This window comes from Zymoseptoria tritici, chromosome 2 (assembly GCF_000219625.1).
Source record: "Zymoseptoria tritici IPO323 chromosome 2, whole genome shotgun sequence".
In the NCBI taxonomy this organism is placed as follows: domain Eukaryota; kingdom Fungi; phylum Ascomycota; class Dothideomycetes; order Mycosphaerellales; family Mycosphaerellaceae; genus Zymoseptoria; species Zymoseptoria tritici.
The window spans coordinates 1013613-1041020 of record NC_018217.1 but is presented as its reverse complement, the minus strand read 5'-3'; the positions used below and the strand labels follow the sequence as shown (position 1 = coordinate 1041020).

Here is a 27408-nt window from a genome sequence, read left to right as displayed (position 1 = left end):
CATTGTCGTTTCAAACACCTTTGGTCCCCTGGTCAGCCTTGCTCCAGTACACAAGTACTGCCTGCAAATGCCGGCATTGGTTGTGAATCACGACAATACTTTACGATCTTCGCCTTTCGGCTTCGCCACGAATCCACAGACTATGGCTCAGACTACGAACGTCCACGGCGTGGACTTGAACGACTGGCAGCGTATCCGCACGTGGAGCGACAAACCTGTCCCTCTGGTTGACACAAGCATTTCCGACCTCTTCGAGGAACGGGTGCGAATGCATCCTTCTCGACAAGCCGTCTGCTCCTGGGATGGAGCCATCTCATATGGCGACCTGGATCGCTACGCTAAGCTTCTTGCTAACTACCTCCTGTCCCAGGACTTCCCATCGGAGACTTGCATCGCACTGTGCATGGAGAAATCCGTCTGGACCGTCGCCGCCATGCTGGCCATCTTTCAAGCTGGTGCTGTCTATGTTCCCATCGATCCCGCGGAGCCAGCGCCTCGGAAGAATGCAATCCTCGGTGACTGCAATGCTCCGATAGTGTTTTGTTCCCCGCTCACCGCAAAATCTTTGGAGCTTCCTGAAAGCACTAGTAGCGTTGTCATTGAGAAGAGCTGGTTGGACGGCCTGCGATTGCTCGAAAGGAAACACCGAAGCACAGTCGACCCAGCAAGTGCAGCGTTTGTGATGTACACGGTGAGGAATGAGATCTAGCAATGTATGGAGAGCGAGAGTGCGACTGACGTTGAATAGTCAGGAACCACTAGCACGCCCAAAGGCGTGGTCATGGAACACCGGTAGCACCCATGGAACTAGATAAGGACAGACGCGAGACTGACATGCATTACAGATCTTTCACCACCATGGCAGCCGCGCTGGTACAGCCATTCGCGCTTGGAGCTCACACTAGAATGCTACAATTTGCGTCTTACATTTGGTCGCCTAGCATGTGCGAGATCTTTGCCACCTTCTTCGCCGGCGGGACCGTCTTCATCCCTTCCGAGGAGCAGAGAATCAACAATCCGGCCCGATACATTCAAGAGCACAACATCAATACCGGTATCTTGACACCCACATTCCTTCGGAGCCTCGCTGAGGAGGATGTCCCTACTCTCAAGACATTGTCTCTTGGCGGCGAGCCCATATCCCCGGAGCTGGTGGACAAGTGGACTGCTGATCGAACACTCATCATTGCTTATGGCTCCACCGAGACAAACATGGCACTGCTTCGGGTCGTAGCTGCGGAGAATCAACATATCCTTGGAAGCTATGCCATCGGCTGCAGGAGTTGGATTGTGGATGCAGAAAATCAAAATAGGCTTGCGAAGATCGGCGAGATCGGCGAGCTGCTGCTGCAAGGCTGGAGTCTTGCCCGCCACTATCTCAATAACGAGCTGCAATCCAGTGACAAGTTCGTCTCTTGGACAACTTGGCAATCTCAACTGGACTGCCCTGGCCCACCACGTTTTTGCAAGACCGGCGACCTGGCTCGATACAATTCCGATGGCTCTGTACAAATTATCGGACGAAAAGATGCAGCGATCAAGATACGAGGTCAGAGAGTGGACCCAGCCGAAGTGGAATGTCGCATGCATCACATCCTTAATGACAGCACAGAACTCGCAGTCGATGCTACGATCTTGGCTGGTAGCGAGGCCGGCTGTGTTCTTTTCGCTGCGATTTGCGTTCATCAACCGCCACGTCTTGATGGACCTGCCGATTCGCCAGTTGCAATCGAGCGACTTGGTCCAGAATTTCGAGCCTCGATGCAAGGAGTCAAATCCAGGCTCATCAAAGATCTCCCCCGGTTCATGGTGCCCGAATTATTCATACCATTGAACTTCTTACCCCGTCTTCGAAATGGCAAAATGGACAGAGAACTCCTCCGCAGTGCCGTAAGCGAGCTTGGTATAAAGGCTTTTGCTTCGAGTCCAAATCCGGCACCCCCACGGACAAATGATGAGTTCCTGCTGCGCGCAGCATGGTCAGCGGTCCTCGGTCTGCCAAAAGAGACTATTGGCATAGAAGACAACTTTTATTCCGTGGGTGGGGATTCAGTCCAGTGTACTCGCATTGTCAGCGAGCTTCGCAAGCAGGGAAGGTGCTTGAACGCACAGCACCTTCTGCAAAGTTGCAACCTCGAGCACGCTGCTCGGCAGATGTCAATGCTCTCACCAGTCTCGGACCGCGGAGAATACACGCCCGAGACTGTTCTAGATCGGCCCATGCTTGCCCATATACAACGACAGATATCGAACGCTCCCGGAGCGGACGGCTCTCAAATCTTGGATGCATACCGTTGCACATCGCTACAGGAAGGGATGTTCTCGCTCACCGCCGTGGTAGATGATGCCTACATTGTCAGGTTCTCCATATATCTTGCTCGGGACCTCGACATGAGCCGCTATCGCGAGGCGTGGGACCGTGTCGTCGCTCGTCATCCGATATTGCGGACAGTAATGGTTCGGACTCCGGAGGGCTCGCTGATGCAAGCGATTGTCGGTCGCAAGATAACATGGTCATCGCATACAGACCTAGACCAGTATCTCGTGCAGGATAAGGCGATTTCAATGCAGTGTGGCGACGCGCTTGCCCGGTATTGCATTGTCGAGGCCCTTGACGGCTCGAGAGTCATGGTCTGGACCGCACACCACGCGATATTCGACGCTTGGTCGTCGGCCCTCTTGTTTGAAGCTATCGCGAGGGAATACGAGGGCCTGTCTGCTGTTCCTCTGGTTGACTTTGGAGACTTCGTCCGCTACGTGGACTGCCAGGATCCGGCGGCTTCGGAGACCTTCTGGACGCAATATCTTGATGGAGCACCCTTGATGTCGTTTCCGCGCATTTTGCCTGCACAACGTGTCAAGGCTGACAAGATCTTGTCGCACACTTTCGACCTGAACTTGCGCGGGCGCTCTCCTGTCACAGTCGCAACGATCCTCAAAGCAAGTCTGGCGCTACTTCTGTCACAGTATTGTGCCAGCGAGGATGTGACCTTTGGGAGCACGGTTCACGGCAGAACATCTTCGATGCCTGATATCGAGAACGTCATGGGGCCGACGATTGCCACTATTCCAGTGCGCGCACGTGTGCGGTTGGAGAACACCGTCTTGCAATTCCTGCTCCAGATACAAGCGGACAGTATCAGCTCCATACCTTACGAGCAACTCGGCCTTCCGTATATCCGGAAGCTGAGCGATAGTGCGAGCCAAGCCTGCAGCTTTGGCGTTCTCTTGATTGTTTATGGGCGCGAGGACCGATACAACTCGAGAATGCTATCTTCCCAAATCAAGATGGATACGTGGGGCGGCTTTACCACATACGCAATGAACATCGTCTGCCACAACAAGCCTGGCAAGGTCAAAGTTCAGGCTAGTTTTGATTCTCAAATCCTCTCCGGCCATTGTACGTACCGATTCCTTCGCCAACTTGGACATTTGGCTGAAGGCCTTGCGGAAGCCGAGGCGGGACAGCGGATCGGTGATCTGGACTTCTGTGCAGTTCACGATAAGGAGTTGATACGGTCGTTCAATGCGGACATACCACGCTCATTGAGCGCTTGCATGCACGACTTGCTGGCCCCGTCCCTCCAGGAGAACCATGCAGCAGTAGCGGTCACGACCACTGCAGGCGACCTTACTTATCGGGATTTGGACGTTGCATCCGATAGTCTCGCGCATCTTCTGCATCAGAAGTACAATATTCACCCTGATTCCATGGTTCCAATATGCTTCGAAAAACATCCGTGGGCCGCCGTAGCAATGTTGGCTGTTTGGAAGGCAGGAGGAGCTTTTGTGCCGCTCGATCCGGCTCATCCGCAGAGCTGGGTAAATGATGTTCTCAAAGAGACCGCAGCACGTGTCGTAGTATGTTCTCAAACACAGCTACCTCGATTCGAAGGGATAGTACCTGCCGTCGCGTTGGATGGGCACGCTTTCGCAGGGCTACTGGACAATGCATCCCATGAGGGGCCGCCTCAGACATTGGTGGACCCGTCCCACATTGCCTTCGTCCTTTACACTTCCGGTACGACAGGCCGGCCGAAGGGTATCGTCCATGAGCATCGAACATGGGCAACTGGCCTATTGCACAGGAGCAAGTCAGTCGATCAGGATGCGCAAACTCGCATGGCACAAATTGCCTCGTTCGGATTCGACACGGCGATCGACGACATATGGACTACGCTTCTCTTTGGAGGCACCGTATGCATGCCATCCGACGAGGAGTTGAACAGTGATCTTGCTGGATTTATGAACGACATGAAGGTAACGCACGCAGCGACAACACCCTCTCTTGCGCATTTGCTGGGATCACCTTCCAGAATGCCGCATCTACGAACACTCTATCTTGCCGGCGAGCCGATGTCGCAAAGTGCAATCGACACCTGGTCATCATGTGTACGTCTCGTCAATGTGTACGGGCCAACCGAAGTGGCTTGCATGAGCCATGCAACGGAACCTCTCTCGAATCGTTCTTCTCCCTCCGTGGTCGGGCGTGCCCATGGATGTATCGGATGGGTCACATTGTCTCAAAACCATGACAAGCTTGCCCCGTTCGGCGCCGTCGGTGAGCTGCTCATAGAAGGACCGACTCTCGCACGGGCCTATTTGAACAATGAGATAGAGACCAATCTCAAGTTCATACAAAATCCGGCTTGGCTACCGGTTGAAGAGTTCGGCATACGCAGATTGTATAAGACTGGGGATCTGGTTCGGCTCGTGGACGATGGTTCAGTCGCTCTTTTGGGAAGGGCGGATACTCAAGTCAAGATACGTGGGCAGCGAGTGGAGATAAGTCATGTCGAGAACATCGTCCGAAAATGCCTTCCAGACGCTAGTGCGGTTGTGGTCGAGCTCGCGAAAGTGGATGGCGCCAATCGCAATGGCGACCTCACCGCTTTTGTTGCATTTGCACGACAGCCTCCATATGCCGAAGATGCCTTGTCACATGCTCGATTTGAGCTTCAAGCACGGCTGTGTGATCTAATGGACAATCTCACCAAGTTGCTTCCCCGCCACATGATACCATCGGCCTTCATTCCGGTCGGGGAATTGGTGCGAACCACGACCGGGAAAACGGATCGGAAACACTTGCGTGCTCTTGCAGCTTCAATGTCCCGGGATTCCGTTTTGTTTCCCTATTCTGACGGCTATACCGGTCGTAGGGTATCTCCTTCAACATCCATGGAGATCAGACTGTCCCGGCTGTGGCATTTCGTTCTTGGGGTTGACTTGGCTTCTATCAGCCGCAACGATAGCTTTTTGGAGCACGGTGGAGACTCTATTTCTGCAATGAGACTGGTCGCTGCCGGACGACAACCGCAATACCGCATTCATCTTACCGGCCAGGACGTTCTACTGAAGCCTAGATTGGCGGATATGGCACTCGTGGCTAGAGATTGGCAGCCGGACGGCGTTCAGTGTTTGGTTCCGTTCGCTTTAATCACCAAGACCGTTGCGGCCAATCTGAGCGATTTGCTAGAAACAGCGGCAGAGATTTGTGGTGTTGCGAAACATTCCATCAGCAACATGTATCCTTGCACGCCTTTACAAGAGGGCATCATGGCTCTCTCGATGATGAATGAGGGATCGTACGTGGCACAGCACGTTTTCCAACTACCGTCTGACGTGGACCTTACTCGATTCAAAGACGCGTGGCAAACGGTGGCCCGAGCTGCGCCAATTTTGCGAACGCGCATCATGCAGTCGCCTGCTAACATGCTCCAGGTCGTGGTGGACGAGCTCATTGGATGGGAGGCTGAAGAAGATCTTGATTCCTACCTGGCAGACGGCTCTATGCGCCAGTTAGCCCTTGGGACTCGACTTGGCCGGTACTGTATTGTGACCGCTGGCAGAACCCAGACATTCGTCTGGACATTGCACCACGCAGTCTACGATGGTCGATCATTCCAACTTGTGCTGGACGCTGTTGCAAGCGTGTACAAAGGACTGGCTCTTGAACCTCAACCTATGTTTGACGTCTTCGTCCATCATATTTCGCAAATCAGTCTTGATTCGCAACGAGCCTTCTGGACGAAGATGCTAGCGACCACTGAAGAATATTTGTTCTTCCCACAACAGCTGCCGAGCTACGCTCGGCCCAAATCGTACAAGAGCCATAGTTTTCAGCTTGAAATTCAGTCCAGGACCTTGCCCTATGCGACGACTCGCGACATCATCTGGACAGCCTGGGCCTTGACCTCGATGGCGTACACGGGTACGAAAGACGCCGTTTTTGGTGCCACCCTCACCGGTCGCACCGGAACACTTGCTCGAGTGGAAAACATTATGGGACCCACGTTCGCCACGGTACCTGTCCGAGTCAGAGTAGAAGCTGGAGACACAGTCCAGCGCCTCCTCAAGCGGGTTCATCAGCAGCGCATTGCCATGATGCCTTACGAACAGACCGGTTTACAACACATCACGAAGCTGGATTGTTCCACGCAAGCCGCTTGTCGATTCCAGACACTGCTGGTTATACAGGCAGATCGATCAGATGCTGTGCCAGGCGATCTGTTCAGATCGTACAACACAGTCGGCACCCTTCACGATTTCAATGTATACGCTCTCATGGTTCAGATTGTCCTCAGCGAGACAGCTATCACTCTCGACTGCAGCTTCGATGAGGCACAAATATCGTACGTGGAGCTCGAACGAGCAGTGAGACAGCTGGAGCATTATTTGCATCAGCTGGTCAGACGACCCCAACATACCGAGATCGGAGACATTTGCAAAGTCGGTCCGCATGATTTGGAGCAGCTGACCGCGTGGCACGAGTGCGGCTTGTCAGAGCCACTGTCATGTATTCACGACGAGATTGAGCATTGGGCCTTGGCCCAGCCGGATGCTGAAGCAATCAGTGCATGGGACGGGAAGCTTACCTACAAAGGACTACTCGACATGTCTAGAAACTTGTCCCTTCGGCTGATCAGTCTCGGGGTTCATGCGGAAGTGGTCGTTGCGCTGGCCTTCGAGAAGTCTAAGTTTGCAATCGTCTCTGCACTCGCCGTTCTTCAAGCGGGAGGATGCTTTGTATTCCTGGGTCCATCCAATTCTCCGCTGAGACTGCAAAGCATCCTGAGACAGTCGCAAGCAAAGATCTTGCTAGTTTCGGAATCACTTACGGCTGCACTGGACAAGCTTCTGCCCATTGTTGTAACTGTTGGCGATACTACATCAACCGGATCAGAGACTCACCTGCCGAAAGCAAAGGTTGGTCCCGCGAACAAGGCGTGCATCGTGTTCACCAGCGGATCGACCGGTTCACCGAAAGGCATAATACTGCAGCACTCCACGATCTGCGCCAGCGTCTTAGCGCACGGTTCCGCTCTCGACATCAACTCTGCGTCTCGAGTGCTCAATTTCGCGGACTTTGTCTTCGATATGGCCATATATGAGCTCTTCACTACTCTCATGCGAGGTGGTTGTGTGTGCGTTCCATCGGAACATGACCGAGTGAACAACCTCCCAATGTTGTTCAGGCAGTTTGAAGTCAACTGGGCGTTCTTCACGCCTTCGACTGTTCAACTCTTGATGCCATCAGACAGTCCAGATTTGAGCGTTCTTGTTGTTGGCGGAGAACCGATGAGGCAGGAAACAATTGATACATGGGCCAGCCATGTCCGCTTATTTCAATGTTCCGGCCCAGCTGAAACGACGCTAAGCATGGCACAGGAGATGAAGTGGAACACCCCTCGCACGCATCTTGGCCGACCACTCGGCGGACGCGCTTGGATCGTTGATCCCAATGACTGGACGGCACTTGTGCCAATTGGAGCTGTTGGGGAGCTCGTGATGGAGGGTCCAATCGTAGCAAGAGGTTACATTGGAAACGATGCCGGGGGTTTCCGGAATGAGTGTCCCTGGTCGGATCAATCGTCCACCCGCAAATTTGTATGTGGTGATCTCGTTCGCTATGCCCCTGATGGGACCCTTAAGTTCGTGGCACGCAAAGATGAGCAGCAAGTCAAGATTCGAGGTCAGCGAGTTGAGGTCACCGAGGTGGAGCACCATATCAAGACGCAACTGCCCGAAGACGATGTGGTTGTCATAAGCGTCACCCTGCGGAGTGGCTCCATCTTGGCAGCTCTTGTATCGCCAAGGAGCTCCACAGTCAGCGACGAGCTGAATATTGATGACAGCAGAGTCGACGACGTTATTGATCGATGGCCGGGTCTGTCCCGACATCTATCGAGATTCTTGGCCCCTTACATGGTGCCGTCAGTCGTCGTACCCTTATCGCACATGCCACTCAGCAGGTCCGGAAAGATAAATAGGCGACAGCTAGTGGGACTCGGACCGTCTTTGGTATCGAGGATCATCGAGCGAACGGCGCCTCACACTAGTTCGCCGCCTCGACCAACTACTTGGATGCAATGCAAGCTCTGCAGCATATTGGCAAGATGTCTTGCTTTGGAAGAGAAAAGTATTGGCATGAATGACAACTTCCTACAGCTTGGTGGAGACTCGATCCTGGCCATGAGAGTCGTTGCGTTAGCCCGCGGGGAGGGCCTCTTGATCACAGTCGCGGACTTATTCAGGTGTCATGATTTCTCAGATTTGTCTTTGACGGTCCGCGATCGCACCGCACGCACGAGCGAGCATACCCTAGAGCCGCTTTCGCTACTCCCACAGCCCATGATACAGGAGGCACGCCTGCAAGCCGCCGCCCAGTGCGGCTCTTCGGTGGATCTGGTTGAGAACATATATCCTTGTACTGCTCTGCAGGAAGGACTTCTGGCGCTGTCTATCAAGCACAGAAACTCATACATGGCGCAGCAAGTATTTCGACTGAAGCGCGGAGTTGACGTACGCGGTTTCCAGAGGGCTGTTGAAGAGACAGTACACAGCGCCGCCATTCTCCGAACCAGATTCTTCCTGTCTGACACTTGTGGTACTCTACAGGTCGTGCTGCAAGATGCAATAAAATGGGAGACCGGCCATGATCTGCAGCAATACCTTCGGTCGGATGCGATGTTGAACGTTGGCCTAGGGAAGAAGCTGTCGCGATACGCCATCATCCGCATTGATGGTGACGAGAGGTACTTTGTGTGGACTTTGCATCATGCCCTTTACGACGGCAACTCGCTTCCAAAGATGGTCCAGATGATTGAAGAAGCTTACCAGGAGCCGGGATGCTTGGTCAAACGTGAGGCAGCCCTTTCACGCTATGACCGATTCATCAAATATCTCGTGGACGCCGATTCCGGAAGTGCTGCTTCTTTCTGGGCGCATCAACTTCAAAGCGCGAAAAGCTCCGTGTTTCCAGCCACGACAAGTCGGACTTACGTGCCCAAGCCTGACAGCTCACTCGATCGCAGGTTTAGCTTTTCACGGAAGGAAGGTTCTTCAGTCACTCTCGCCACTGTGCTGATCTCGACTTGGGCAATTTTGTTGTCTCGCTATACGGACAATGAGGACATCATCTTCGGGTTGACCTTGTCCGGTCGGACGTCTACCGTCCCATTTATTGACGAGGTGCTCGGCCCAACCATTGCCACAATTCCGTTCCGTACTCGCATGGCATCGGCCACCACGTCCGTCGAATCCTGCACCAGTGCTGTGCAGAAAACTGTCATCGATGCCATTCCTCATCAACACTATGGACTGCAGCACATCAGAAACATCGACGACAACAGCAGGTCTGCTTGCAATTTCAACAATCTACTCGTCGTTCAGCCATCCGAAATTCGAGGCGATTCCAAGATCATGGAATATCAGGACATGGAATGGGAAACGACCTTTCGAACTTATCCTCTTACTATCATCTGCGAGATCGGCCAAGACTCTGTCTTGATACGGGCAAAGTACGACGCATGTCTCCTCCCGCAAGCACAGATGAGGCGTATGCTCGCCCACTTTGAACACTTGGCGCTTGCGGTCTGCAGAGAGAGTGCCGCTACCATGCTATCGGATGTGAGCATGTTGACAATACAAGACGAACAGCAAATCGGAATCTGGAACAACGAAGCCCCGCTCCCTGTCGACAATTGCATCCACAAGCTTATTGAGTGGCAGGCAGCTTTACGGCCCAGCGCTCTGGCGGTTCACGCATGGGATGGAAACTTCACATATGCCGAGCTGGAAGCCCAGGCTTGCAGAGTCGCCGACCTGCTAGTCGCCCTCGGCGTCAAAATGGAGGACACGGTGCTGCTGTGTTTCGAGAAATCCAAATGGGCGCAGGTTGCGCTGCTCGGTGTGCTCAAAGCTGGAGCTGCATTCTTTCTTCTCGATGCTCAGCACCCTATCTCACGGCTTCAGTGCGCAGCAAGCAAGAGCAATGCTTGTTTGCTCCTGCACTCCGCGTCGACTGCGGCTACTGCCGCCGTGGTGCTGCAAGACCGGTTGTTGATAGGAGGTGCTTCTGACGAGTCCTTGCCAACTTGCAAAGGCTGGCGGACGGTAGCACTTCGCCCGTCATCAGCCGCATATCTCATTGCAACGTCAGGTACTTCTGGCAGCCCGAAGATATCAGTCATTGAGCACCGTTCATACTGCTCCAGCGCTGCCGGCCATATACGTCGCATCAAGCTTGACCAGAACTCAAGAGTCCTTCAATTCTCTTCGTATGCATTCGATACTTGCATCGAGGACATTCTTTCCACGCTCATCGTCGGTGGCTGTATTTGCGTCCCCTCGGAAGCAGACCGTATCGGTGATCTGGCGGGTGCGATAACCTCCCTCGATGTAAATTGGGCACACTTGACGCCATCCGTGGCGAATGTACTGCAGCCCTCTAATGTGCCAGGACTTCGGGTACTCGCGCTCGGTGGCGAGGCGTTAACGCCAGCTCATGTGGAAAAATGGCAACATGCCGTTAGCCTGATCAATGTTTATGGTCCAAGTGAGTGCTGCGTCACCGCCACGATTCACGACGAGGTATCTAGCGTTACTTCAGCCAGCACCATCGGTCGTGGTTCCGGCTGTGCTACCTGGATTACCGATCCGAACAACCACGACCGGCTGGCACCTATCGGTACCGTAGGCGAGTTACTTCTCGAAGGTCCGCTCATTGCTCGTGAATATCGAGGCGATCCAGCTCAAACGCGAGCCTCCTTCATACGGATCCCTTCTTGGATATCTCAATTTAGCTGGCCGAGTCGTGAACAAGCACGAGTGTACGTCACTGGAGATCTCGTCCGATACGACACAACCGGAAGCCTCGTCTATATTGGCAGAAAAGATGCACAAGTCAAATTGCGAGGCCAGAGGCTGGAACTGGGCGAGATTGAGCACCACATTCGCCGTATTATTGATGCCACAGGATTTGAAGTCGCCTTAGATGTCGCCGAGCTTCGTGCAGGCGAAGTACTCATAGCTTACATCAGCTTCGAAGTCGCTGACCAAGAGGTCTACCTTCTCTCGGCTCATCAATGCCCAGAAATATGGCCCCCCTTGAAAACGAAGCTCGAGACGACGCTGCCATTGGAGCTTCCAGCGTTCATGATACCGAGATTCTTCCTCCCTCTTTCTCGACGGCCCTTGACGTGGTCGCAGAAGCTAGATCGTCGACGTTTGCGAGACATCTTCAGCAAACTGCCGATCCAAGACCTGCAGGCAGGCATTGCAAACAGCGACCAGTCTCGGAACGAAAAGCCGTCGACCCCGATTGAGCGATTGCTGCAAAGAGCATGGAGTGAGGTGCTGAATTGGCCGATCGACAAGATCAATCTTCACACGACTTTCTCGTCTCTTGGCGGCGACTCTATCAGCTCCATGCAAGTCCTTGCATTCTGCCGAAATTTCGGATATCACAACATTGCCAGCGTCGTCGATGTTTTCATGATGGAAACCATTGCCCAGCTATCCGCAGGCTTCCGCTTGGTCCATGTGCCAGACCCGGACAGAATAACCCCTCTTGCTCTACAAAGTGAATGCTTCGATTTATCCTCGTCCCAAGAAATGCATTTCCTCCGATATCCGGCCGGCAACAGTGATCATCAGCTTGTCTTTATGGCGCGGCTCAAAGAGTCAGTAGTGCAGAGCAAGTTGCAGAATGCGCTTACGCTCTTGACCGAAGAGCATAGCATGTTGCGAGCACGCTTCATTCGCACTGAAGCTCAGCAGTGGAAGCAGTACATTTCTCCCGGAGTGGACTCGTCTTTCGAGATCCAGCAGCTAACATGCTCCGAAGCAATCAGGGACGAAAGCTTCAAGTCCTTACGAAGCCGAATCAACGTCCAGGAAGGACCCGTGTTCGTCGTACAGTCACACAACTCTTCTGCCGGTCAAACCTTGGCGTTTGCCTTTCATCATCTCATCTTCGATCTTTACTCTTGGAGAATATTTGCCAGCGATCTACAGCAGCTGCTCTCGGATGTTCCGCAGACCCAAGTCTTTGGCCACAGGTCTGAGGAGTATTCAACATGGTGTCAGTCTTCGGAGAGCAAACTTCGACCCAGCAGCGGAGCGCCTCCACTTATCGAGGACGTCGATGACATCTTCTCGTACTGGGGTCTTCCATCAGGCTTTACCCGCTCAGATGCCATGATCACGACGATGATCACTACACACAACCTCTCGAAAGCAGTTCGCCCTGAAAGAGCAATCTTGGCAGCACTTTTGCGCAGCTTTGGCCAGACTTTCGCCGATCGTCACAACATTATCATACACAGCTCGGGCCATGGACGTTTGTCAAAGAATGGAATGGATCTGATGCGTACCATCGGATGGTTCACGATGTTCCACCCCTATCAGCTGAAGATCAACCCGGCAGCTTGCTTCGAAGATGCTGCCCATCAGGTCGCAAAAGCGTCTGAATTGGCTACCTTGGCGAGCTCTCCAGCGACTGCTCCTCTCGAAATGGCCTTCAACTACACAGGTCGGCATCAAGCACTCGAGACAGGCCCTGGAATGCTCCACGAGCTCAGCCTGCCCTCTGATATATATCGGTCTACTACGCCAAGTGTTCGAACTGCTGTGTTCGAGATCGTTGCCCACGCAAGCGTTGATATCTTGAACATACACTTCACGTACGATGGTTCGCTGAAGCGACAGGATGCGATCAAGCGCTGGATCAGGTGCTTTGAGACTGATCTCGATGCGGTCGCTACTGCCACAAGTATCTAACGATGAGGCTCCTGTTTCAAGCATGAGTACAAAGCGCACGAATTTCCCTTTCCACCTTAGCTCGGCTGCCAAGACTCGCCGTCTTGGGTTTGATACCCAGGGCGGCTGTGTCACACACATCTTTTCTTTGTCGACGTCTGCCCACTGATCACTGAATTCTATGTCCGACCCTTACTACTCTCTGCTGACACCTTCGGCCAACGATGGTAGCCATGAACCATGCCGTCAAAAGGGTTTGGCGTGGAGCGCACCTTCTGAGCTCTTCTGCTGGAAAGCGCTCGCTCTGATTTCATCCCTCGGGTGCATCATTCTATCAACGCAATTAGCGAGGTGCAGTGCTACAGACTTGGGTACCTATGAAGCAGGATTCACGACGGATATGCGTGAGACGTCACAAAGTTTGGTCGCAATGTACATCTGAACTCATCATTGTCAGGACCGCCTACGCTGGTACCTCTCGAACTCCGACGTTTCACTGGCACGCCAAAGTTTGAGGTCCATGGGGAGACATGGAGAACATTCAATGACAGTGCAGCCTGGCCCGAAAACCACAGATACGTCGGAACGCCTTCGCAAGCTATAGACGACGCATGGAACGAGTTGATCGGATGTAGATACATCTCGTTATCCGAGGAAGAGGCAGCTGATACTTGGGGAGCAAGACATGCGAACTACCGTGATGAGGGCTTAGGAGGCTACACCGCGGGGTGAGTCACCTCCTCTTGATTCGGGCTGACAAGGGCACTAAGACTGCGTCAGGCTGGATGTGTTCCACACTTTGCATTGTGTCGTACGGTATCCCCTGCACTTTCCAACCACGGATACATATGCTGATCGACAAAGAATGCACTTCGGAAGAGTCTCTATCCGGACTTCTATCCAGAGACCCGTTTACATGGAACAGTCCATCTAGGTGAGATTCATCGTTCCATTGCTCAAAGACAGGTCATGACTTCGCAATAGAGCACTGCATCGATGTCCTCCGACAAGAAGTCCAGTGCTATGGCAGTACCACTCTTATACCCTCCCAATACTTTCCAGCAATCGAGCAGAACTACATCGACTCGGATCAGCAACATGTCTGCCGATCATTCACGACTTTGCGGGAATGGACTAATCGACGGCGTATTCATGGCGACCTCTATGTCAAGCGAAATACTAGTGGCATCGACGAGACAACTCTGCAGAGGGCAATAAAATACAATCTAGATAGCAATGGAGAATTGTGCAGCTGAAGGCGCACGTCGCGAGAGCTGAAATGTACTCTTGCTGGTTGTATATCCGGGCCGACGTGTTTCTCCACCTGGTACATATTCGCAAAAGCCTAGTGTATTGCGACTGCGACTGAGCCCATACGGGGCATTCATATCCATTACTAAGCGCCATCTCACCTTAGCTTAGCTGAATCCTGGCTGTTCTTCTTCGACCCAGTGAAGCACTTGCACCACGAGGCAGAGCAACAGAATCACACACAGTACCATGGCGGAAAGCAGCCCTGAAAAAGTATTCTACGTCGACAAGACCGACACAGCTGCGGTTCAGACGGGTCGGATGCCCTCTCAGCCGGTCGAAACATGGTATACCGACGCTGTTCAACCCCTGAACAGGGAGAACTTCCTGTCGTTACTGAGAGGCAACATTCCAGCCATACGAATCTCAGCTTTTGCCAGTTTGGAAACGTCCCATCGGCTTGCAAAAGAGGTCACCTCGATGTTGACACCATACCTGCACGCCACCGGACCTGCCGTTGAAAAGGTTGGGGTAGCGCAGTTTGAATTCCAAGCCCAGTCCGCGGAAGATTACAACAAACGAACAGGAAACGGTACGGGAAGACCATGATAATCGATGTTCAGCTACTATGGACGTGCTAACTTCGTGCCAGAGAAGGACCAATACTTCAGTGAGGTTGCCAAGCTGAAGAACCTACACGACGATCTTGCCAAAGCAGTAGGAGAGAATGTCTGGGCGAAGGCTGTGGCCACACTGGCGGCTCTGGTGCCTGAATGGGATGTTGGAGTCGCGACGGAAGGCCAGAACCGAGAATATTTCTCAGGAATCTTCCGCTGTATCAACAACGGGGTGCCTATCCATTGCGACTGGTGCCCGTACGATTGCATTACGGAGGACTGGATAATCAACAAAATAACGCACCAAGCTGTGTTCAACCTTTACATAACACAGTAAGCGCACCTTGAGGCATACCAGAAATGCAAGCTGACATGCAACCAGCGTCGAAGGCGGCAGAACTACGATGTACGATGTCCAATGGTCGCCCGATGCTTTGAAGTATCGCGATCCAGAGACATATGGCTATTTTCCGAAGCTTGTCGAGCACCAGAAGAGCTGCACTTTTGAGCCTGAAATCGGAGACCTGTTTATTTTCAACTCAAGAAACATGCACACAGTGCGTGCGGTCGACGATGTAAAAGGTCCGGGTCGAGTGGCGATGGCAAGCTTCATGGGTTTGCTTCCTCCATCAGAAACGGGCGGAAGGCCCAAACTCATCTTTTGGTCATGAGGCAGAAGGGCAGACCTTTGAGCAATGTTTTCAATTTACTACTCCTCTCGTACTCGGCAGCCTGTCTCCGGTTCAGAACGCTAACAGCTCGGTAGGTGGTTTTGAAGTCTCGCGCCAGACCGCTACTGTGATAAGAAATCCCCGCAAGCAAGTGGTGGAGTGCATTGAGAAGGAGGCAGTCGGCAGCTTGGCAATTCGGTTCATGTATCGTCGGGCCTGCGCAACACTGTAGGATCGAACAAGTCGATCTCGTTTTCTTTGACCCACTCGAGAAGAGGCTCCCATCTGACACATTCGTGGTAGCTAAGGTCTTGTGCTGAGGGTCTAGGCATGCCATCTTGATGCAGCCAGTGGAAGGTCGTAAGGGCCGTGTCACCCCTGCACATTGCAGAGCTCCGAAGCATTTCTATGCAGTGATCTGCCAGGTATCAGATTGCCCGAGATAGAACTGTCTCAGTCAATCAGACAGTCTTTGTACTTACCTATGTGTCCCTTCCAATTGAGGGCTTCGTGCTCTGAGAGGCCCGACAAGTAATGATCCTTGTAGACCCAGTGTCTGATCCGTTTCTGCCACGAGTTAGCAGTAGCAGGCGGATGGAAGCTCACTGGGCGGCGAACAATACAGTGTAGCTCATGGAAAACGCTTGGTTGAGCTACGTAGCCAGAACCATCTGAGAGCTCGAGAGAGGTCAAGTTGACATCGTCGAGGTCGGACTTGCTGACGCGAATATTGATATCTGTCGGCAGTCAGCGAACAGCCTTCAGTGTGCTGCCAGATGTTTTGCCTCGAAATCATACGTTGGAGGAGATGATGCCAGGCCGTTTCCAGTTGCGGCCTTGGATCGCCCGCAAAAGGCGACTCTGCAAAGTCGCTGTACTTTCTGAGCTCGTACTCGAGCGCTCCCGCTCGCCGACCAAGTACTGCGGATAAGTGTGAGCAGAGTTCATTGCTGTGACATATTGTTGCAACATACTCGGCATCAGCTCTGGTGGACTCTTGTGTAGTCTTGAGTATAGGCTGACGTATCCCGCAAGCAATGGAAGGTAAAGGAGCGACATAAGTAGCAGCGCCCAGTTGATCCACGTAGCATTCCGCGGCTTGATTCGGAAGTTGTCCATGTATAGGAACTTCGTAACCGTCAATGTTGTAATTGTCTTTGATTGCTTGTGTTTGTGTAATGAACAGCAAAGTGTTTGGAGGAAGTAAGTAGAATGTACATACTAAGAACGTACCGAGTTAACTGCCTCCTTCCCAGGTGCGCCCCGTCCTCCACTTTGCGCGTAGTTTATAGTATACTTGACGAATTGCTCAGGCTGGCTTTGCGACGTTCGATAAGGACTAGTCCGAGGGTCCTCCAAGCGTATGATTGGAGGTAGCGTGTACGGTATGCTGGATGAAACTGGCGCAGCCACCAATTCAGCGTGCAAAGGTAGCTTTCCGCATCTCCCCATGGTAGACGGCCTGGCCCACATGTAGAACGCAGCATCAGGAATTCTGAGGCCTGAACTCATCCGCGAACCCGTTCGAGACAACAGCAACATCGCCATTGCGTGGACACAAGAAGTCGCCGCCTTTCGTGACCGTGGCCATGTCCAACCATTCAGCATTTTGCCAATCTCGAGGGAGGAAAAAGTATCGGCTGATCTCAACGTCTTCACCCTGACCGAACCAAACATCGGCAGAGCAGACCCAAAAGTCCTTGTCCACGAACGCGAAGGTGCTGAAATCGTGCTGACGATGGGGTACGGATCTCCGGTGATCAGACGTGGACGGAGTCCGGCTGATGGGCGTAATGAAACCCAGGGATACGTGAAGCGTATCCAGAAGCTTCGCAGGAAGTGAGAAGACGGGCACAGTGTTCGCTGTCCCACCGTAGATGAGGTGCTTCGTCTCGATGAGTAGAACGTCTGACCGACGACGGGTCTGTTTCGTAGCCCCATACACTTCGACTAGAGCCAACGCGCACGAAGGTGAGAAAAGCACCTTCTCGACAGTGTGATCAATCTCCGACGGACTGGCTGGATATGCTTGTGATGGTCTTCGGGGGTTGGGCAGTCTCGCAGAAGATCGATCGTAGTGTTCGGCATCATGTTCTACGGACTCGTATGCGAGGACGCTGCTGCTCATGAGATTATTCCAGGCCAGGAGGACGACCTGATTTGCTCCAAAACCAAGGACGTACGCATTATTGAGTGGATGCGTGATCCACTTGCTAGGCCGCACAACCGGTAGAACTGTCGGCTGTGCCAGCGTTGCAATATTCCACACCTTTACGTGCGTCGTGGTCACCACCATGAGCTTATCACCTGCTGTTTTGAATAGTATCTGGGAGACTTCATCAGTCTCGGAGAACGAGCTGACAATCTTGGGCGTTCCTTGGATCTGTCTCTGATCGCGATCGAGCTTTAATTGGCGAACTTTGATCTCCCGGCCGAGATCGACATTTGCCAGCATGGAGTTTGCATTACACCAGGCGATTCGCTCGATGCTCATGTAACTCTCCTCAAGCTCGAGAAGCGGATTACCGTCGAAATCGACGACCGAGACAAGTCCGGCGTCGTTACCACAGGCATAGATGGGCATCTCATCCATGACCGTAAAAGCGGTGACGGGCTCAAAGGTCTCCTGGTCACGCTGGGCATCTGGTGCCAGTGAAGGTCTCACGCTGTCTTTGCTGCTTTGCGTATCGCTCGAGATATCATCACTCTCCATGGCGCGCAAGAGACTGCCGGGCTCCCAAATGTTGCAGTATTGCTCCCGTACATCATAAATACGAGCTTCATTCCAGCCCAAGTCCAAGTCTTGGATGCGAATAGGATAGCGCATTTCATAGATCGGAGTGAAGTGCTCGAAGTCCCAGATCCTCAATGTACCACTGCCGGTGCTCGTGACGAATAGTTTCCCGTCGGTTGAGCATTTGATGCTCTCGCTCTTGAACTCAGACTCACATAGGACGAAGTCGTCTTCGGACGGGTGCCACTTGAAGATCAGACCGTCATTATAGATCCCAAGGAGGTGACCGGTCAATGTATTCCATGCGAAATCCTGCACATACAATAGTCGTGTGTGCTGATAAGTCATCTTCGAGCCCCTTCGTGCGCGGTGATCACAGTGAGCAACAAATCGAGGTACTTTGGCGCCCATGTCCCAAACCGATGGATTTGCTCCTCGGTAGGAGACAGCCAAGTGGAGTCCATCCGCGCTGAATTGGGCGTTGTGTGGTGAGTTGACCTGCTCGACGCGCCCCATCTCATCGCCGAGACTTGATCCGAACAGCTCCCATTCCACCCTCATAGCGTCCAGAGTGCACGACCGCACTGTGCGGTCGTCCGAAAGGGTCATGAGTAGATCATCGCCACGCGGACTGCGCTGAAAACTCATGGCTAGCGCCTTACTCCTCGTCGGATTCTCTACGCTGGCCAGAAGCCTGCTGCTCTCAATATCCCAAACCATAGTCTTCTTAAAGCCGTATGTGGCTATCCGAGTGATTGAAGAATCCGCGCACCAAGCCAGGACGGTCTCCCGATGCATGAGGCGTCGGGCCAGTTCGCACGTCAATGAATAGTATAAGTAGACCACACCATCGCCTTTGGTCAGGATGGCGAAATACCGGTCCAGACTCATGATAGAATGCGGTAATGCCTCTCCTGGAACTGCGAACTTGGCGAAACAGTCGTCCCACGTCGGATTGAGTCTGCCTCGGACGAGCAGGTTTGATGATTTACTCCGCGACACTTGTGTGCTACGAAACTGGTTGTGCAATATCGAGTCTTTTGGGCAGAAAGCAGGCAGCAGATCGAACACGGTATTCGGCTGCTTGACGATTTGTGCACCAAACTTGCCCACGACCCGTATCAGGTCTTGCGACCACAGACCTATGGTCTCCTTGTCCTCCAATCGATGCGTGAGAGGCGATGCGTCTTGATCAAGCCGGTCCAAGACCTTCAAGAGTCTGCCGAGCGCTCTAGATGCCTCGACCATCACACGCAGGTCACTGGTGGCAGCCACGGCAGACATCCAGTTCAGAACAGCAGAGCTGCTCAAAAACATCAACGCCACTCCCATTGCAGTGTGGGCGCCAAAGTCCGAGTTTTGAGTGAGAACTGTGAGATGATATGGCCATGATGAAGCAGCATAAGCCAAAAAAGCTTCAGCTGAGGTGCTGTGCCTTGCGTGAAGACGAGGATCCACCGTCAGTGCCTGGACACATCTGGTGTAGAGTGCATGGTTGGTCTGATGAGGGTTGATATAGTAATGCATGCTCGAATTGGTCATCAAAGTTTCCCGTGCGGAGGCGTGCATCATGGAAACGTGGCCCTTCTTGTCGACATGAACAAATTCGCCACAGAGTCTTTGGACAGTCTGACGCATGTCCATGATCCGCGGAAACTCGCTCTCGAGAGCAGCCTCGATCTCATCCAGATGAAGTGGACGGCGGGCACAAGCCGCCCACTTTATGATTGTATGCCCCATGGCTTGGTCCTGAGGGCGGGAACGCAGCATATCGGCAATCCGCTTGTCCATATTCTCATACAGCGCCTCGAGCTCTTCTGGCACTTGTAGCAGTGCGCTCTCGACTTGAACCTCGGTCTGGCATTCCAGGATCTCTCGCACCACCAGGTGCGCCCAGAGGAAGTTCCTGTCTGCTTTTGCCAGAACTTGCTTGACGATCCTCTCCCTGAAGTCGTCGCCGCCCATCATAGTGTCCATCTCGTCTCGTACATACAGAGCCAGATCGTCTGCGTTGTGGTCAAGGGCGAGTCTCTGCACCTGCATGCGCTTTGACAGCCGCTCAATCGAAGTTTCAATTTCCACCGTCGCTCGACCGACAAGCAGAAGACGCAGCCGAGCTCTGGAATCATTGAGCTCAGTCAACATCTTCTGAAGGAGCTCCTTTGCGTGGGGCAGTTCGTCAAGGCCATCAATGACAATGAAAACTGCTTGATCCAAACTGCATTGCAGTAGAGCCGAGATAAACAGCTTCTTCCACAGTAGCTTGTGACCTGCCTTGCCAGTGTCAAAGCGATCGGCTGCCAGTGCGGTCATTTTCCGTCGGTATTGCGGTATTTGCTGGGACAATTGAGAGGCGACTGATATCAAGAACTGTCCCAAGCTATTTTTGACCTGGTCTCCAGACCGGAAATAGTAGTAAGCGCACGGCCTCTGTTCATCCAGGAGGTGCTCGATGAGATAGGTCGCAGTGACTGACTTGCCACTTCCTGGCCCACCAAAACACCAAAGGACATGGGGTGTGAGATCTGGGCTCTCCAGAAAGGCCTCCATGACTGGCTGGTCTAGAATCCATGAACACGACCCTTCAATGCGCTTGTCTGCAAAAAATGCCAGGTCATCCTGAGGCGCTTCACGACCCTGCAGCAGCTCGAAGACTTCCGCAGCTTGTAGCGTGGCATCTTCTGGTGCTGGTGACTTACGCCTTGATTGAAACTTCTCCACCAAGACTCGAAGCGCCCCTCGGACACTGGTATAGTTTGGATCGTGTCTTGATCTGTACTTCGTCATTGTGGTATGGTCGGCATCGAGTGGTATAGGTGTTTCGCTGGGATGGTCGAGGGTAGTTGAATGCGATGGCAACGCCAAGACGTCGTATCCAGGATCTGTATTTGCGGATGGCCGCGCATAGAACGAGTAAATGTCGAGTGGAGCCGCAAGGTCTCGGAATTTTTCATTGATTTCTTGTAGCTTGGGTGTGTGTCGTTTCACAACCTCCCCGTTCTGCGTCGACCGCCAACCGGCGACGCACGCGAGCAATATGTCATTAATGATTGAAGTCTGGTGCAATCCACGATGCGGCGTGGAAAAGAACACGAACGCGGACGTGGCTCTCCCAATCTCGCCATACGTGAAGTTGGAATCAGACATCGCAAGAAGATACGCCTTCTTCGCGATCAGACCTCCTAAGGAATGGGATACGAAGATTAAAGGCACACATCCCACGTTCAAGGAGCGTCCCTCACGGCCAAGACCAAAGCGTAATTTCGTCAAAAGGTCTTTAGCAAGCTCCGCTAGATCGAGTAACCGATCAGGGTCCGTTGCAGTGGCGTGCGAGTTGTAGCCATACGTCGAGATGCGTGTTGAGGCAATCAACGGCTCTTTCGCCAACCAGTCCAAAGGCCAATAGCTACCAGGCCGAGCATCAGCGGACCAGGTGCGCACGCTTCCCCCTCCTAAGCCATGCACGAACACGAGGTCAGATATGGGCGTGCCCTCGGGCTCGTGCAAGACAGTCAAGCCCGTGGGATCTTTGTACACTTCGTCCGCGCGGTCTCTTCTCTTTGCCGACGCATTTGCGGGAGAAGGAACTCTGAGCGTCTCGTACGGTCGTTCGGTGCGATAGGACGAATGGTCTTCCCTCGGATACCCATGTGAAGAGTAGTTCCTGTCGTAGGCCGATTGCCTTCGCCATTCAGCATCGACATCGCTTTGAGCGTCGTCGTCATCTTCGCTTTCGGGCGTCGCAAGTTCTCGTGTCTCATCGTCGTGTCGGCGGCGTTCGAAACGTGGTCTCGGCCGAGATCGGACATCTGGCGACGGTGCTGGCCTGTATTCGTACGATCGCGACGACATGGTATTCCAATGGTGGCCGTCGTTGAGCTGCCCAACCACATGCTACGTGTGCTGCGTATCAAAGACAGACTGACCTATATGCTTCGCGCCTCGATCAGTCTTAGGAACCAAGATTCTACATGCTGCAGGAGGATCAGATGCAAGAAAGATCGAATATGACCCTCCTTCAGCCTCGCCTGGCGCATGGTCAGAATGAATGGCCTCGTGTAAGCGAAGAGATGATCGGAAAAGGCTGCACTGCTGCACGGGGCTGCAAGCCTCCTCAGCATGTCAGCAGCCATGTCAATTTGTGTGTACCGCACGAGCGTCCTTTATCAGGCCGAGAAGCAGTGTGTGCTGGAAGTGGTCGAAGATCTTGACAGGAGAGATGTGGTTTTTCACGTTAGACTAGTTCTAGTCGGCTAAAGCTCGGCACATTCAGTAGAACACAATATCCTCCTCATCTTCACTTCAGACCTACCCCGTCACCACCTCGACGCATGTACCTCAGCTTGCAAGTTCCCAATTCAAGACAGCAATGCTAGATGCAGGAGCGCAAGGCCGACCCGATACGCACCGCGACATGTGTCCGTCCGCTTGTTGCTGCCTTGGTTACGGCGTAATCTAGTCTTCCTGGGCCGAGGGCATGACCGAAAACAAGAGGCTGCGCACGCGCTGTCCTTGTGGTGGGCGTCTGGCGAAGCTCGCTAAGGGCTCCCAACCTGAAATCGCAGAGCTGAGCTGACTCTGCACATCCAATTGGCCGGCTACAGCGCACGGCATATCAACACACGTTCCTCACAGACTTGCACCTCCTACGCGCTATGCTGCATGAATAGCCAACGCAAGGTGCAGCGGCATGTCCAGCAAGTATAAGTACCGCAGTCTTTGCGGCCTTTGCTGACCTGATTTCCACATACTGGCCTTCGACCAGAATCAAGAACAGCCAGCGAATACCATCACAGCACGCACCATGGCCGGTGTAGAAGATGTCATACCTGACGTGGGCTCGAATGTGGAGTTGGATCCGAATGTTCGCAAGGGTGGGTGTCAATACTCACGACATACCTCCGTGGTCCCGCTCAAACTACACCGCATGTGTCTGACTCCGTTGGCTTGGACTGTGCAGTCTGTGCCAGGGACCGGAGATATTCTTCGAGGAGGATGTGTATCTTCAAGAAGAACGAAAGTAACGACAAAACTTTCGACCTTCGAGCTCACACCATACCGACCGAGCGTCTGGAGTCCAAGCTGCGTGGCGCGGTTTGAGCTGAGCCATGGAGGTAGCGTTCAAGGCTGACTTGATCATAGTGCTACCCCACAACTCTACTATCATCAGTTCCTACACCTACGGAACTGCGGCATGGACACGAGCAGCGCGTATCACCATCTTGCTTGAAGATGGCAGCGAAAAGTCGTATTTCCTCAAGGTCAGGAGAGCACAGCGGTTTGGCGACCGGCCAGTTGACTGACAGTGTACAGTGCGCTTCGGAAGACCAAGGCAAAGCAATGATCGAAGGCGAATTCGCGTCCATTTCTGAAATTGCAAAATACACTCCGAGCTTGACACCGATTCCCCATGCTCACGGACAATTCGAGGATGCCAGCATTCCGACCTACTTCTTTCTCATGGAGTTCCTCAATATCGAGACCGGCGCTCCGGAACCAGCCACGATATCCAAGCAGCTTGCTGATTTGCATGCTCGAAGCGTTTCGCCGACCGGCAAGTTTGGGTACCACATGATCACTTGCCATGGGCCACATCCGCAAGATACAAGATGGGAAGAATCATGGGCCGTGTTCTTCGCCAGGCTTTTGCGCCAGTTTCACGATCGTGAGGTCAATACGAACGGCCCCTCAAAGGACGGCAGATACGAGACTGAGATGGACAAATTAATCACTTCGGCGATTCCTGAAATCCTGGGTCCGCTCCAAGCGAACGGGCGCACTTTGAAGCCGGCACTGGTCCACGGAGATCTCTGGGAAGAGAATTGTGGGAAAGACCTCGAGACAGGTCAACCAAAGATATTCGATGCGGCGGTGTTCTATGGCCATAATGAATACGACCTTGGCATGTGGAGACGAGAACTCATTCGATTCGGTCGACCGCATATACGCCAATATCTACGACACATGCCTCCCAGTGAGCCCAAGGAACAGTGGGATGACAGAAGTCGGCTGTACTGCATAAAATTTGAGATCGCGCATTCGATCGGTTGGCCGGCGTCTTGTGAAAGCCAACGTGAAATGTAAGTCAGTTGGCCAGACGTAGGTCCATGTAGCTGACTGCAGGACAGTATCATGCGGGAAATGAGGCATCTCAATAACAAGTACATCGCCATGGAGCAGAATAGGCCTTGCCTGTTAGCGAGGCAGGCTTGAGCCTTGAATGGTTTGGACATCAGCCACGTATGAGGCCATCAGACCATGCTGTGTTACGATCGGTAGACAGTACATACAAGAGGTAAATGTTGTACCTCTTTCGTCACCGCGCGTTGCCTGCCCCTCATCTGGCCTTCCCTCCTCGCTAAATTCCAAGTACAATCACAGTGATAAGTCCACGCAAGCTTGACTTTGCAGAGCATCGAAAGTGAATCGACAGCCGCTGATGGAGACGCAATGCCAGCCGGAACAGCATCCCCAATCGCTTCAAACACGGCGCCCAGCAGCCGCGAGCAGGCTGCGCTGCCGGAGCCTATCGCGTACAGCGCATTCACAAAACGTTCAGCCGTCTTAATTGTGGTGTTGGTTTCTACTGCAGGATTCTTCTCACCCTTTACCGCCTTTGTCTACTTCCCAGCGATCAGGTCCATCGCTGCTGATTACGGAATCTCCATTGAGCTGATGAACGTCACTGTCACGGTGTACCTCATCATTCAAGGTCTCGTGCCGCCGATACTAGGAGATCTGTCTGAGAGTATCGGCAGACGACCGGTCTACCTGTTGGTCTTTACTATCTACTGCGGCGCGAGCATCGGACTGGCTCTGCAGCGGAACTATGCAGCTCTGCTGGTGCTTCGCATGTTGCAAAGTGCTGGCAGCTCCGGAACGATCGCTCTAGCCTATGGAGTCATCGGAGACATAGCCGCACCGCATGAACGTGGCGCCTACGTTGGACTCTCCCACATCGGCTTCAATACTGCTCCGGCGCTTGGACCAGTCGTTGGCGGAGTCATGGCAGACAAGGTCGGATGGCCGTGGATATTCGTCTTTCTTGCAACATTCTCCGGAACTCTACTGATTTTGCTCGTGCTTTTCCTGGACGAGACCGCACGCAGCATTGTGGGCAACGGCAGCATCCCTCCTCGAGGAATAAACAAGACGCTTCTACAACATCTGCGCAACGGGCGGTCTCCGGAAGAGCCAAGACGGAGCACTTTTAGGGCTCCCAACGTTGTTCCATGCCTGAAGTTGATCTTCCACAAGAACACGTTCCCTGTGCTGCTTGCCAATGCAACCTTCTACATGATGTATTCATGCTTGCAGGCTAGCTTAGCGCCTCTGGTCCAGCGTCTATATGGACTTTCACCTTTGCAGGCTGGACTGTGTTATCTTTCCTACGGCGTGGCCGGTGGAACTGCATCTGTAAGCGCATGAGCATTTACGGCTCCGACTAGAGCACTGACGCGATGATCCAGTATTCCCTTGGACTTCTCACGGACCACGACTACCGTGTCGTTGCGCGCCAGCACGGCTTTTCTATCGACCGGGTCAGAGGAGACGACCTCATGCGGTTTCCAATCGAGGAAGCGAGGCTGCGCTCGATGAGAATGTTGGTTTTTCGGCCCTGTCTTGCACAGCCAAATGTACCACCCACATCCCTTTCTAACAATGTTCTTAGCTATCTGCCTCTCTGCGCCACAGCAACGGTCGGTTACGGATGGTCATTGTCAGCACACACCCATCTTGCGGTTCCCCTTGTCTTGTGCTTTATCATTGGCTTCACGGTGACTGGCGTGTTCAACGTCTGCAACACACTGATTGTCGACGTCCATCCTGCATATCCGGTCACTGCATCAGCTTCGGTCAGCATCACCCGCTGCCTAATTGCCGCAGCCGGAGTCGCCGTGATTGAGCTGCTTCTCAGCGAGGTTGGCCCTGGATGGACTTTCACGATTATAGGCGCACTTTGCTGGTTGATGGCGCCCGTGCTGTGGCTTGTGCATCAATACGGCTGGACATGGCGCAAGCGGCGAGCTGGGCGTGAGCAAGAGTCTGCCGCGGCACTTGCAGCGGCAGAGACTGTAGTGGAAGCGAAGGTCTGAGGCTCTGAGACTGATCTCCATCGCTGTCGCTTACCCTTTTGAGTGAGACTCGCGTCCTGCAGGGCGGACGGTGTGGCGCACCAGATGCATGACAACAACTCCTGGCACAAACCAATCCTCTTTCCTCAGCCTTACATCCAATTCTTGATTCTCTGGTGTCAAGTCATGTCAGCCGCGGCCACAAAACCTGCAGTTGCCGAAAGGGCGGATTCGCGATCACAGTACAGAGGAGAACGTTCGATGCACGTCGACATGGCCATACAACCCATTGCCATCTCAAGCCAATCACGATGGCGACGACGTTTGAGGGATATCAACCACTTGCTAGTTTCCGGAAACAGATTCGAGTAATGATCATTCATCCATACCAGGTACTGGAAACTGAGATCGTCGCATGCACTCTCGAGAAGACGGACCTGGTCGATGCCAACCCATTCCATGCGCTATCGTATGTGTGGGGTCCAGAGACACTCGTATCCCCGTTGCTCGTCAACGGCCGAACAGTCCTCATCCGAAGAAGCTTGTGGCTATTCCTACACACGCTTCGAGCCCGCTTCTGCTCACGAAGTTCAGGTGGCCCTTTGACTACAATTCGCGTCTGGGCCGACTACATTTGTGTCAACCAGAGCGATGATCAGGAGCGGAACCATCAAGTTTCAATGATGGGTGAAATATACGAAGCGGCGGACTCGGTCTACTCCTGGCTCGGTGAGTCAGCAGAAGCGCTCGATGATGGCATGCAATGCATTGCTGAGGCCGTCGCAATGCGAGCGAACAACCTTCCGTGGTATATGCTTTGTCGAGACCTCGGACGTATCGATGTCAGGCTATACAGCATAGCGACGAGTCAGTACTGGAATCGGATGTGGATCAAGCAGGAAGCGATGCTTGCCAAAGACTTGTGGCTGTTCTATGGCTCGAGCGTGGCACACTGGAAGGATACGCTTTTCGTCGCGAAGATGTTACGGCAAACAGATTCTCAAGGTCGAACATCTGGA

General features: G+C 53.2%; 5 protein-coding genes across 5 annotated transcripts; all 5 read left to right on the top strand.

The window, feature by feature from the left end:
- Nucleotides 1–142: 142 nt before the first annotated feature.
- On the top strand, nt 143–14179 carry MYCGRDRAFT_90558 (uncharacterized protein; the record flags this gene model as incomplete). Its single annotated transcript, XM_003855628.1, has 5 exons — nt 143–691; nt 749–792; nt 846–13054; nt 13499–13769; nt 14104–14179. The coding sequence occupies 5 exons, from the start codon at nt 143–145 to the stop codon at nt 14177–14179; spliced, it is 13149 nt and encodes a 4382-aa protein (XP_003855676.1).
- Nucleotides 14180–14613: 434 nt separating this feature from the next.
- MYCGRDRAFT_35528 (uncharacterized protein) lies at nt 14614–15580 on the top strand (the record flags this gene model as incomplete). Its single annotated transcript, XM_003855629.1, has 3 exons — nt 14614–14884; nt 14945–15242; nt 15292–15580. 3 exons carry the CDS (start codon nt 14614–14616, stop codon nt 15578–15580), a joined length of 858 nt encoding a protein of 285 aa, XP_003855677.1.
- A 7077-nt stretch (nt 15581–22657) lies between these two features.
- Nucleotides 22658–24398, top strand: MYCGRDRAFT_68030 (uncharacterized protein; the record flags this gene model as incomplete). Its single annotated transcript, XM_003855630.1, has 3 exons — nt 22658–23188; nt 23457–23575; nt 23628–24398. The coding sequence occupies 3 exons, from the start codon at nt 23119–23121 to the stop codon at nt 24396–24398; spliced, it is 960 nt and encodes a 319-aa protein (XP_003855678.1).
- Nucleotides 24399–24764: 366 nt separating this feature from the next.
- MYCGRDRAFT_84494 (putative major facilitator superfamily transporter) lies at nt 24765–26410 on the top strand (the record flags this gene model as incomplete). Its single annotated transcript, XM_003855631.1, has 3 exons — nt 24765–25730; nt 25784–25917; nt 25987–26410. 3 exons carry the CDS (start codon nt 24765–24767, stop codon nt 26408–26410), a joined length of 1524 nt encoding a protein of 507 aa, XP_003855679.1.
- A 290-nt stretch (nt 26411–26700) lies between these two features.
- On the top strand, nt 26701–27123 carry MYCGRDRAFT_36335 (uncharacterized protein; the record flags this gene model as incomplete). Its single annotated transcript, XM_003855632.1, has 1 exon — nt 26701–27123. A coding segment is annotated over one exon (423 nt), but the record flags the coding sequence as incomplete, so codon positions are not given.
- Nucleotides 27124–27408: the final 285 nt, after the last annotated feature.